The following is a 12913-nucleotide window of genomic DNA, read 5'->3' on the forward strand; positions in this document are numbered from 1 at the left end:
ACCTGAGCAAAAGTTGTAATAACTAACAGGCTGCCGTTTTCTAAATAAATAAATTACAATAAATAAATTACATAATTCCCTCCAGGAGTTTCTTTAAGGTTCCTTCTGGAATTCCTTCTGAGATTCTTCCTTGAAATCATTCGGGGATTCCTTATTTAAAATGTTGAGTCAAGGTATTTCTTCCGTTTCACTATACAACACTGATGTTTTCAGCTCAACTTCCAAATCAAGACAACTTCACTCTTTATTCGCTCGTGTATTTATACATGCATGATTTTTAGTGTTTGTATTCGAATGGTTGGCAATCGTTCGAACTGACAGCATAGCACACGCTTGAAATAAACTATTCAGATTTCAAATCTTACAATTCCTCTTTCCTTAAGTTTAAAACATCAATAACTAAATAAAAATGATTGCATTCGAACACTTTTATCTTAATTTCAGATAGAACATTTGTTCCAATAATACTTACTTAGTATAAACAAAATCTGAATCTATTTTCTTCTTCTTGAACCTTTTTGATCGCCGTACTTCGAATTGTTCACTACTCTGGGGAGATATTATCCGCGGTGTTCGCTTATCGTTGTGTGTGGCTTGCGTTTCATCGTAGGATTGCAATACAGTGGGATGAACTTCACTTCTAACTGGCGGAGGAGGAGTAGGAGGATGCAGAACCTGTCGAGATGAGGTGCTCTGGAACGGCTCATCTTCATCCGAACTTTCGAATCGCCTTTTAGATGATATTCGGGCCCTTGCTGCAACTTCCTGAAGCGCCACATTGCGCCGCGGTTCAGAATTCTTAACTACTTTGATCTGCCCCCTGTGAGCCGAGATCACATTTGATGAAATCGCGATCTGAAAGGTATTTTGAGAAACTTTCTTAATAAAAGTTGCTAAAATCCATCGTTGAATATCATTTGGTTTGTTATTTCTGTAATAAACCTTGTCTCCTCTTGCTAAGGTATCAAGAGGATCCAAAACTTTTGTCTTAATTGGTTCTGTAACAACTCTTCTGCTTCTGTTAGGAGTATTCTCTTCCCATATCAGCTGATTTTTATAGCTCATTCTAGGATTAACCAAATCTAACAAAACTTTAGGTTTGTAACCCAAAACTCTATCAGCAGGTGTGTGCCCTGTTGTTGCTGAACAGGTGTTTCGGTAATTAAACAGAAAATAATCAAGTTTTTGTTGCATTCTTAGGTGTTTGAAATCCGCATCTAAAAGGAACTTTTTCAATACATCCTTGACTACTCTCACAAGACGCTCAGCCTGTCCATTGCTTTGTGGATGATAAATTGGACTTTTAATCACTTGTATTCCTTGCCTCTCTAAAAAGTTTATGAAATCTCTGGAATTATATGGTGGCCCGTTATCAGTCACTATCACGTCAGGCAAACCAAACCTTGTAAAGATATCAGTAAACTGCTTTATAACCTTCTCCGAATCTGTACCATTTTTCATCCAGGCTAATTCTAACCACTTAGAAAAACTATCGACCACTATTAAAAACGTTTCTCTTTCAAACTGCAAAAAATCAGCGTGGACTCTACTGAAAGGTCTATTTGTTGGAGTCCATTTATATGTGATGTTTTTCCCCGGAACAATGTTCATTTTAATACAAGTATCACAACGTTTTGCATGGTCGTCGATATCATTATTTATGCCGAACCAAAACACACTCCTTCTGGCTTGCTGTTTCATTTTAATAGGACCCACATGATTAGCATGTAAAAGTTTTAGTATTTTAGGTTGCAGGGTCCTTGGTATTACTACCTTGTCTTGTAAAAGTAAACAGCCCTCCACTACTTCAAAATCTTGATGAAGGGAAAATACATTTTTAAAAGTTTTATCTATTCTATCCGGCCAACCTTCCGTGGTGTATGTTATAATACGAAGTAAAAAGGAGTCCAACTTGGTTTCTTCAGCGACCAGTTTGAAATCAATCGGAATTTCATCTGAAAAATTCAAGCTTTTCACGTATATTGGATCACATTTCTTTGGAACTTCGTCTGTCAACGGGAATCTTGAACAGAAGTCGGCGTTGCACATTTTGGCTGACGGTCTATAACAAATTTCAAAGTCATAAATAGACAACTCCATAATGTATCGCTGTAGTCTCGTCACATATATTGAGTTTTTCCCAGTTTTACCTAAGATGCCCAATAAAGGTTTGTGGTCTGTGTAGATTGTGAATTTTTGACCATAGAGGAATTTGTGGAACTTTTTAACTGTTGACACTATGGCCAAAGCCTCCAAATGCAGTATGGGATAGGTCTTTTGTGCAGGGTTCAAAGAGAAGGAAGTGAATGAAATGGGCTTTTCAACTCCATTGATAAGGTGGGACATAACACCCCCTAGTCCGTATGAAGAAGCGTCAGTACTGACTACAATCGGTTTCTTCGGGTCATAAAGTTCTAGCATATTAGCATTTAGTATTAGTTTTTTTGCTTCGTTAAAAGATTTATCACAGTTTGAATCCCATAAAAACCGATTGTGTTTTTTGAGCAGCTGATACAAAGGATAAAGTACAGAAGAAAGATTTGGCAAAAACCTGCCATAATAGTTTATTAAGCCTAAAAAAGCTTTTAGCTCAGTTACTGATTTTGGTACTTTAGCTTTTTGTATTGTTTCCACTTTGTCTGGGTTTGGCAAAATGCCTTTCTCCGAAATAATATGTCCTAAATAAGGTAAACTAGTCGTAAAAAATGTACATTTTTTGAAGTTAACTTTAACATTAGCTTCATTCAACCTATTCAACACTAGTAACAGATTATCACGACACTCTTTGAAATTTCTTCCCGCAATTAGGACATCGTCAAGGTAGACAACAACGTACTCAATGTCTTTCAAAATTGCTTCCATCACCTGTTGGAAGATTGCCGCGCTGGAAGACGCTCCCTGCGGCAACCTGTTGTATTTGAAAAGTCCTTTTATGGTGTTAATTACCACCAACTCTCTAGACGCTTTTGACAAATTTAATTGTGTGTACGCTGTTGCCAAATCTAACGAACAAAATACTTTACAATCGGCTAAGGATGCAAATATGTCTTGGGCTGTTGGAAGAGGGTAAGTATTCGGAATCAAAACTTTGTTTAATGAAGCTTTGCAATCAATGACCAACCTGATACTATTGTCTTTCTTCATAACCGCCACGACAGGCGATGCCCACAAGCTAGTTTTAATTGGAGTGATAATGCCATCTTGTTCTAAAGTATCCAAATGCTCAATCACCTTATCACGAATCCTGTAAGGCACATCATATGCCCTTTTAAATATTGGTCTATTTTCTCGAAGTACTAATTCGGCTTCGTGTCCAACTATTGGTTTAGAAAAATCTTGATTGAAAACATTTACATACTTGGCTTTGATTTCCTCAATAAACTGTTTGTTTTGATCCGAATCAATCGAATTACTAATAGAAAAAACGTTTGAAAAATTGTTACGCCAACCAACACAAAAAACATCCATCCAATCTCTTCCCAATAAAGGCATAAACTGGTGGTTGCTGTTAAGTATGACCAATTCTAGTGAACATCGCTTATCTTTAATCGAAACTGATACTGTAGCCACACCAAAAACTTCCAAATTTGATCCATTGATCACCACTAGTCTACGTTTACAATTTTTCAAAACAACATTACTCAAATTTCTACAAAAATCTGCACGACTCATAACTGATACCGCGGAACCACTGTCGATCTCCATTTTAAATGCTTTGTTCTCGATATTAACATTGAGGAGACAAGGTTCACTTATGTTTTTTATTGATTTAATCATGAGACAAGGATAGTCACCTGCTTCATTGTCGGTGTCATAATCCATTTGCAGTCTCTTGAAATAGTCATTCGGATCCTCGTTGTCTACTTCATTCACAAATTTCACTGTCGCACGGTTGCTGTTCTTCCACTGGTAACAAAAGCGCTGAATGTGACCTTTAGCTTTGCAGTAATGACATACAAAATTTGCGTACCTTCCCTTGCTACTAACCCGATTGTTACGTGAATCTGACCTTGATCTTTCTCTAAAACGTCTGTGTCCATTATCCCTGTTCCAACTTCTTGATCTTCCTCTTTCACGATCTGCTCTATTCGAATCATAGCGAGAATCTCGTCGACCAAGCCTAAACTTGACCGAGTTAACATTTTCATCGGGGTTGAGCTTTTGTCTATTGCAAACCGCCATTTCCTTATTTTTAATAATGCGCTCCGCCGATTTCAAAGTTAGTTCTTCTTCGTTCAATAGCCTAGTTTGCAGATCTTTGTCATAAACTCCATATACAAGCTGATCTCTTATGGCCGAATCGCGAAAAGCCCCAAAATCACAAGCTTCCCCCAATAGTTTTACTGCCAAAATATAATTTTCTCCGGATTCCGTTGATCCTTGCAGACGACAACGAAATTTATACCTCAAAACGATTTCAGAATCCACTTTATCGTATCTTTCCTTTAATTTCTTTGTTATTTCCGCATAACTTAACGTTTTCAGGTCAGTAGCAGGGTAAAGTAATTTTAATTCTTCAAATACTGTCATTCCGGCAAAGTTCATGAATAGATCTTTTTTTCTATTTTCATCGATGTTATTACTAGAAAAGAAATACTCCAAAAGTTCCACATAATTGGAGAAGGATGAGCCCGGAACATACGGGTCAATGCTACCAATCAGAGCCATGGCTATATACAAAAATTTTTAAACAATTTGAAAATCCGTTTTAACTTGAGCAATTATAAGAAAAAAAAATCACGTACCTTTCCTTCCGTAGCCTCCTTTGCGCCCGTATAAAAAACGTTCCGTTGTCACTCGATTCTCCACAACTGTCCGGAGCAGCGATTGCAAATGGCCGCCGTGGAAAACAGCACTCCGAAGTACGCTGGAACTCGTGCTGGAGATTTCCGACCAGGATCTTTGCTGAAGACTGCAGCTAGCCCGCCGAACAGGATGCCACTGATTCACTACCGTTCCTCGTTTCGAATTTCGTTTACAAAACCGCTGCTGAATTTCTCACGCTTGGCCGGGCCGAAAACACAATGGCCGCTTCCACAATCACTGCCTTTTATGTAGTTTCCTCCGTTCCACAAAATTGGTCGTAATCTGGGATTCCCTCTTAACCGTGCACTCCAGTAGTGCGCCCGGACCAGATTTCAGACAGAAGGTTGTTCCGGAATGACAAAAACCGCTGCTGAATAGCTACACCAAACCACGCCGAATTACAATAACCGCTGCTGATCCTCAACCGATTTTTTTAGCACAAATGGACACTTCTGATCACTTCGATTGAAATTCACACCACGCGTCGCTGGTACAATAGCGCAAACGCACGCTCAAGATGGCGAATATTGGCGTCACTTACGACCGGCCTGTCGAAAAGAAAAAAAACCACCACACTTCAATACAATTTCCGCATAAAAGATTTCTTTTAGACTATGGCGTAAACGCTATGGCGTTCAACTACACAATGACGAGCCTTTTCAAAGCCACGCAAAACCTTGCCGATGACTTGCTCCAACGAAATTCACAATGGTGACCGAAAACTTTCCGAAAGCACACTTTCTTTTGTCTTACCTAGCTCGCACAAAACGCCTCGTCCAACGCCGGCACTCTTTCCGACCGCTTTACCAGCAATGTTCACCACTTGAGATCACACTCTACACTAACTTTCAGCTAAACTTCAGCTATTTTATCCTCGTACCACTTTAAAATGTTGAGTCAAGGTATTTCTTCCGTTTCACTATACAACACTGATGTTTTCAGCTCAACTTCCAAATCAAGACAACTTCACTCTTTATTCGCTCGTGTATTTATACATGCATGATTTTTAGTGTTTGTATTCGAATGGTTGGCAATCGTTCGAACTGACAGCATAGCACACGCTTGAAATAAACTATTCAGATTTCAAATCTTACACCTTAATGTAAAGAGTGCGACCTTATTATTGAATTTGATAGCTTTTGAAGGTTCTGAGAAAACAAAACAAAAACTGTATCATAATCGATATGTTATTGCCCTTCATTTGCAATGGTGTAATGCAACATGCACCACACTAAGGATACGGGTAATGTCACAATAAGTCTAATCAATGGTCCGGTGGTGACGGATCCGAACAGAAATAAAGAAGGTATTCATTGAAACGTAATAGTTTATGTTATCAATGGTCACTAAAAAGCTCAGACTACAAATTCTAGAGTGTAATAACAACTTGTTTGCTTTGCCAATGTTGACATTATGGTTGACAATGTTGAGCAAAATATACCGCATTTAGTCCACCACTGGACTGCGCACTGAGTCTACATAAGTGCGAAAATGCAAATAAAACTGCGCGATTGCATCAAATCAAATTGATGTCTTCGGCGCACTAATTCTTCGATGTATGCTGAATAAGTGCTCTGAAGACACCAAGTCGATTGGATGCAATCGCGCACTTTTATTTGCGTTTTCGCACTCTTGAAAACTAGTGCGATAGTCCAGTGGTGAATTAAATGCGCTATATAGTCGGCGCACAGGTCTAGAGCGTTACGAAATTTAACCCGTATCGGCCTGAGTCAGCGCATATGAAATGTCGCCGTTCAGCGAATACACAACGGATTTGAATAATTTTTTGACAGTACACTCGTACATATGTCTAGTTTGTAAAAGTGGACAGAGAACGTCGGAATGGTCCCTATGGCCGGAGTTATTCCGGTGGGTCACTGGGTCAGATTCGTATAAAACGGGCTGTTTTTCGGTACACAGAGTGTTTTCCATTATGATTCGCTATTAAACTCACTCTATTTTCACTAAAACTTATACCTCTGCAACCAAACATTGTTTCCACACAGTTTTTGACCGTTTAGGAACTACCGGATGTGGCCACCGGTCATAATCTCCGGAGGAACCTGTCACATACTGTATACTAGGGTATACAACCATAACCCATTTTTTGCAGCTCTATGTATTGACTTTAGCGGTATAGTGTCTTAAAAGAATTTGTTCTATATACTGAACTCTTTATTTTGGGATTTTCACTTTTGTGATTAATCCACCTAAAAGTGCGACAGAAATTCACTTTTTTCATAAATGAAGATAGAGTGTTGGAGTCTTCTGCAAAGTTGCAGAAAAATGTATTGTTGGAAAGTTTGCCGAGCAAACTATTACCTTATTTGCTTAAGTATAAGAGGTGAACGACCCCTCAAAATAGTTTTTTCGTTATATCTTTTTCTGGGGATTTTGGTAATTTTCGTGTGTTCTACAAAGTTGTTCTTTGTTATGAAACATACCTCCATCTTTTTTATCATCGCTCCAAGTGGAACAGAGCCTGCATCTCAACTTGAGAAAACGTAAATAGATTTTCTTAATGAGTCCTTGGAGAAATCCCTGGTGGAATCATGGAACGAATATTATATAATACCTGGAATGATAATAGGTCTCCTGCAGAATTTATTGAAGGAATTCCCCTTGCAATAACAACCACTAGCGTAGGCAGACTTTTTTTTGCTAGTATTTACAGCTGAGATTCCTTCGAAAATTACTGCTGTTATTGCTTCAAGAATTTCTACGAGGATTACTACAAAAATGTTCTTAGAATGTTTCCATTAATTCCTATTGGAAATCATCTTGCCATTATTTTAGAAATTCTTACTGGTAATACTTCAGGAATATTGCTGGGATTTATTTATAAATTTCTGGTAGAAACCATCAGGAACTTTTGCTGGGATTACGCAGCTATCTCTCGCTACAGATCATCCTGGAGTTCTTTCAGCTGAAAATGCTTGAGAAACCCCAACAGTAATTTCTGGAGAAGTCCTAGTAGTAATATCTGTTGATATTCTAAGGCATAGTCCTGAAGGAATTCTTGAAGAAATCTCTGGAACATAGCAAGAGGATTTTCTATAGGACCCCTTAGATAAATCTCTGGAGGAATCCTTGTAAGGATATGTAAAGCAACTATTGCAGACACCTTTGAAGCAATCCCAACAAGAATATTTAAAATAATCCCATCGGGCATTTGTTGAAGAATTCCAGGATAATGTTTTCATAAATTTCTCTTGGATTGTTTCCGGAATTCCTGTTGGGTTCCTCTAGGAATTGCTACTGGGATTGCTGATACCATCCAGGATTCTTCCAAGGAGTCCACTTGAAGTTCCTCCAGGAATTCTTCCTGTGATTTGTCAAGTGATTTCTTCATGTATTTTTTCATGAATTCCTCCACGGATTTGTCCAAAAAATCCTGCAATAGTTCTTCCAGTGATTTCTCTATAGATACTTTCAGAAATCGCTCTCGAAATTCCTTCATAAATTCCGCCTGTAGTTCCAATGATTCCTTTATAATTTATTCTTCAGATTGTCCCTGCAATTTTTGCAAAGATACTTCCAAAAACTCTTCTGGCATTTTTACTAAAAATTCTTGCTGGGATTCCTCCAGCGATACAAGTATGGATTTCTTTAGAAACTAAGTACTCCTACTAGGAATCCTCTTCAGATTATTTTGGGAACTACTGCTGGGATTCTTCTATAAATTTCAGACTGGAATCCTCAAGGATTTTTTTCTGAGTTTTCCACCTGCAGGAAATCATCCAGGAGTTTCTGGAAGATTCTCAACAGTAATAATTGAAGATGCTGAACATGCATGAAATTTCTCAAGAATTCGAAAAAAATCAGTAGGAGTTCCTGAGGGAATCTCAGCAGTATTGACTGGAATACAATAAGTGATTCCCAGAGTTATGTTTCACATATTCTCTGAAGGATTCATAGTAGAAATTTCTGGAAGAATCACAAGAGATTCCCTTGAGGAATCCCAGGAAGAGTTTTCAGAGACACCCCAGCAGGCTTCCCAAATCTTTTGAGAAATCCACTTGGAATTCCTCTAGAAATGTCTGATGGGTTCTCATGGTAATTTCTGGAATTTCTCCATGGATTTCTCCTAGGATTCCTCCGCAAATTGCTCCGGTCATCCTTTTAGGGATTTTCCCACGGATTCCTCCAATAATTTCTTTCGGAATTACCTTAGAAATTCCTGCATGGATTCATTCATGAACTTCTACCAGGATTTCTCCAAGTATTCTTGCTGAGAATTCTCAAGCACTTCTAGATGATATTTCTGCAGTTTTTGCTCTTGGGAATCCTCCTGAAGTATTTCTAGCTGGAATTGCTTGGAGAATTCCAGCCAAACTTCTTGTGGGGTTCCCACCATGAAAGCTTGGAAAAACCACAGTACCATTTCATGACCACTTTCAACTGGAATTCTCAAAGAAATTTGAAGAGGATTTCCAGAATAGGAAGAGAAATTCAGAGAAAAATCACAAGAGGAATTCGGCAAAAAAAAAACCCTGGGTGAGTTTGTGAAGTAATCTTGGCGGGAACTCAGCACGCATTCTTGAGTAAACTCCATGGTGAATTTTTGGTGGTACCTTTTAAACATCCCTGTAGCAATCACAGAAGGAACTTTTGCAGAAATCATTCACTCACTCATGTATCCTGAGCACCTCTGGGGGTACTTAGGGCCAACGTAAAAGATCTCCATCCTGGGTTGCTGCTGGCTTCAGCCTTGACCTGGACCCAGGTCAGGTTCGCCTTCTTTGATTTCCTTGTTGAGGCTTCGTCGCCACGGGCTCCTGGGTCTATCTGTGCTGTGATATCCTGCCGGATTCCAATCCAGCGCTTGCTTGCAGATTTCGTCTCCGTTCTTTCGTGGTGTGCGGTCGACTTCCTCCATTTACGTTCTCGAATTTCTGTTGATATCGGTTTCTCCAATGACATCGTCGATGGAGCTCAGTACTCGAAATCCAGTTGTGAGGCCACCCGGCCCGAATTATAAACCGCAGACATCGGTTGATGAAAATCTGTAGCTTTTGTATGGTCTGTGCTAACACGCACCACCTTTCGCTGGCGTACATTGATTTCACGATGGAATTGAAAATTCGAGTTTTGATGCGTTGACTGATCTGATTGGATCTAAATATATTTCGTAGATTTGGAAAAGCAGTCCTAGCCGTCTTGATCCGTGTTGATAGCCAACGATTTGGTCTTGCTGACGTTGATGGTAGACCCGCCGTAGAGGAGCGTTCGGTCTGCTCATCGAGCTTATTCTGCATGTTAGAGCGTCGTTGGTCTAGTATGCTCCATTTCAATGGACTGCCAAACTAGCCTACGATTTGGTATGTACACGGTCAATCGCCCCCACCATAATCTTGTCGATTACGATGAGAAACAGTAGCGGTGATAGTACCAAACTACCCGGATGGGGTCCGACAAAGCTCCGTTATGCAGGACTCTGCATGTAAAAGCCTCGTACTGCGCTTCCATGAGGTTGACGATTTTATTCGAAACTCCTTTGCGTCTCAGGGCGCCCCACAGATTTTCGTGGCTCATACGATCGAAAGCTTTTTTGTACTCAATGAACACCAAAAAGAGGGACTCTTGGAATTCGTTAGCCTGCTCCAGTATAATACGGAGCGTGACAATATAGTTAACACAAGATCTTCCGGCACGGAACCCTCTTGCTGCCGCCGGAGAGCCGCGTCTATTTTCTCCTGTATCCGATTCAGGATAACTTTGGCACAGAACTTTGAGAACAACACAGAATGGATCAATGAAGAAATCGCGGAAGGTATCCTTGAAGATTTCCTAGAGGAATTCCTGAAGGAACTCTTGGAGAAATCCGCCGAAAATATCAAGAAAACACTCTTGGGAAAACGGGATGAATGACCCATAAAAGGTTAAAATCCCTGGTAATAAACAAACAAACAACTCTTGGGAAAATGAAGAAATCTTTGGATAACGTCTCAAGGAATTCCTGCTGAAATGCTGAAATTCTTGCTGAGATTGCTCCAGAAGTATGTCCACGACTTTCAAATTGTCCAAACTCTCAAAATATACAACTCATAAGCTGACACCTCTGGCTACTACAGTTATCATATACAAATCCATTCTATGATTTCTCCAAGGATTTCTATAGATATTTCCAATAATTTTTCCAGATTTCTTTCATTAGGAATTTTGCTTGAAATACTACTGGAAATCCCTGAAGGAATCACAGCAATAAATTTTAAAGAAATATCTGGAGGATTCACAGCAGCACTTTTGTAGGAAACAAAGTTGTAAATACACAAGACAAGGGACTTGCCCTCTCCTTCATCCCGCTTTTCTTAGTATTTATCAAAAAGAAATAATCAAAAAAGAAAAGACTGCCTACGCTAGGGGTTGTTATTGCAAGGGAAATTCTTTCAATAAATTCTGGAGGAGACCTACATAAGTGTGGCACCGTTGTCAATTCAATCAAAATCCAATTGAGTAATTTTCTCAGTGTTCTACTTTATTATACTTTATACTACTCAAACATTGTATCACACACACTTTGACACTACCACTGCGCTATGTAACATACATTGAATAAACATCATTCCATAGTCGTTAATCAAGAGAAGCACACGTCTTTTCATTGTTCCTCCGCCCTAATCACTGCTCTGCGTCAGGTTATGGGCCACGCGACGGCGAAAAAGTGACGCCATTTGCAAAATAGGAAACGTTCTTTCGGAATTTCGGTGAAATCGTCGCGAAATCGTAGTGTACGCGCGTTTTTTCGACCGCTTTTCGTGGGTAGCATGGAGGGGAATCGATTTTCCCTACAAAAGCTGAGCAACAGCAACTACCCGACCTGGCGTTTCAAGGTCGAGCTGCTACTCGTTCGGGAGGAGCTCTGGCGCTATGTGGATCCGGGAGTGCAACCGGCGGGTGAAACGGATGCGGTGTGGAATGCTGGTGACGCCAAGGCTAGGGCCACGATCGGCTTGCTGATTGAGGATAATCAGCACGGGCTGATCCGCGCCTCGCGGACGGCTCACGATGCCTGGATGGCGTTGCAGAATCACCACCAGAAAACGAGCCTGACGTCAAAAGTGTCGCTGCTTAAACGGATTTGCGATAAGCGGTTCGCAGACGGCGAAGATATGGCCGAACACTTATTCGAGATGGAGGAACTATTCTCTCGTCTGGCCAACGCCGGACAAGAACTTGAGGAGAACCTCACCGTCTCCATGATTTTGAGGAGCCTCCCCAGTTCCTACGACACCCTAACAACAGCCCTCGAGAGCCGGTCGGACGACGACCTCACATTAGAATTGGTGAAGAGGAAGCTTCTCGACGAAGCGGCGAAGCGACAGAGCGCCGGATCGAGCTCGGCGTTGAAGGTTGGCCACGACTACAGGAAGAAGAAACCGATCGTCTGCCATTACTGTAAAAAGGCCGGACATAAACAAAGTGAGTGTCGGAAGCTTGCCCGTGATTCGCCAAAGGAGGAACCGAAACGTCAAGAAAAAGCCGCCAGCAAGAAGAATGATACCGTTTCGTTTGCGCTGGCTACAGGAGGAGAGGCGGATAACAGTGGAAGTAAGCCTTGGGTCGTGGATTCCGGTGCCACACGGCACACCGTGGCGGATAGGAAGTTTTTCCGTGAACTACGTGAGAGTGACATCAAATTTGTTAATCTGGCGGACGGTAAACAAGCCGATGTTCGCGGTGAAGGACCCTGTATGGTCGAAAGCGTCGATGAGCAAGGACGTCGTCGTGAAATGAACATCAGCTTCGCGCTCTTCGTCCCAAGTCTTTCGATGAATCTGCTGTCGGTCCCGGCATTAGTTCAGAAGCAAGCCACTGTTGTATTCGATGCGGCCGGTTGCCGCATTCTTCGTGGGGATGCCACCATCGCCGTTGCACATCTGAAGAACGGGCTATACCAGATCAAACAGCCCGAAGACGTCGTGATGGTTGCTGGCGGTCACCATAACAAGGATTGCCAGCATGTTTGGCATCGCAGATTCGGTCACCGAGACCCCAAGGCGATCGACCACTCGCAGAAAGCCGAGCTAGTGGACGGTCTTGTGATCCGCAAATGCAACGTCGACGAAAGCTGTGACTGCTGCCTCAAAGGTAAGACCCCTCGCAC

General features: G+C 41.0%; 1 protein-coding gene across 3 annotated transcripts; it reads right to left on the minus strand.

Moving 5' to 3' along the window:
- Positions 1-537: 537 nt before the first annotated feature.
- LOC109622483 (uncharacterized) lies at positions 538-5896 on the minus strand. 3 transcript variants are annotated; one of them, XM_062850525.1, is made up of 3 exons: positions 5560-5896; positions 3795-5354; positions 538-855 (listed from the first exon to the last, which is right to left on the minus strand). In XM_062850525.1, exons 2-3 carry the CDS (start codon positions 4666-4668, stop codon positions 800-802), a joined length of 930 nt encoding a protein of 309 aa, XP_062706509.1. In that variant the 5' UTR covers positions 4669-5354; positions 5560-5896; the 3' UTR covers positions 538-799. The 3 variants fall into 3 exon arrangements, 2 of the variants coding, with proteins under 2 accessions (XP_062706509.1, XP_029715050.2); XR_003893839.2 differs by having other exon boundaries at positions 4746-5896; XM_029859190.2 differs by having other exon boundaries at positions 3795-5896.
- Positions 5897-12913: the final 7017 nt, after the last annotated feature.

The sequence above is a fragment of the Aedes albopictus genome, chromosome 2, assembly GCF_035046485.1.
Source record: "Aedes albopictus strain Foshan chromosome 2, AalbF5, whole genome shotgun sequence".
In the NCBI taxonomy this organism is placed as follows: domain Eukaryota; kingdom Metazoa; phylum Arthropoda; class Insecta; order Diptera; family Culicidae; genus Aedes; species Aedes albopictus.

Excerpts from the sequence above, each read along its gene's own strand:
- LOC109622483 (XM_062850525.1), bottom strand. The coding sequence starts at position 4,668 with ATGGCTCTGATTGGTAGCATTGACCCGTATGTTCCGGGCTCATCCTTC. Across the intron at positions 856-3,794 it reads TGACACCGACAATGAAGCAG|ATCGCGATTTCATCAAATGT; the intron begins GTGACTATCCTT and ends AATACCTTTCAG.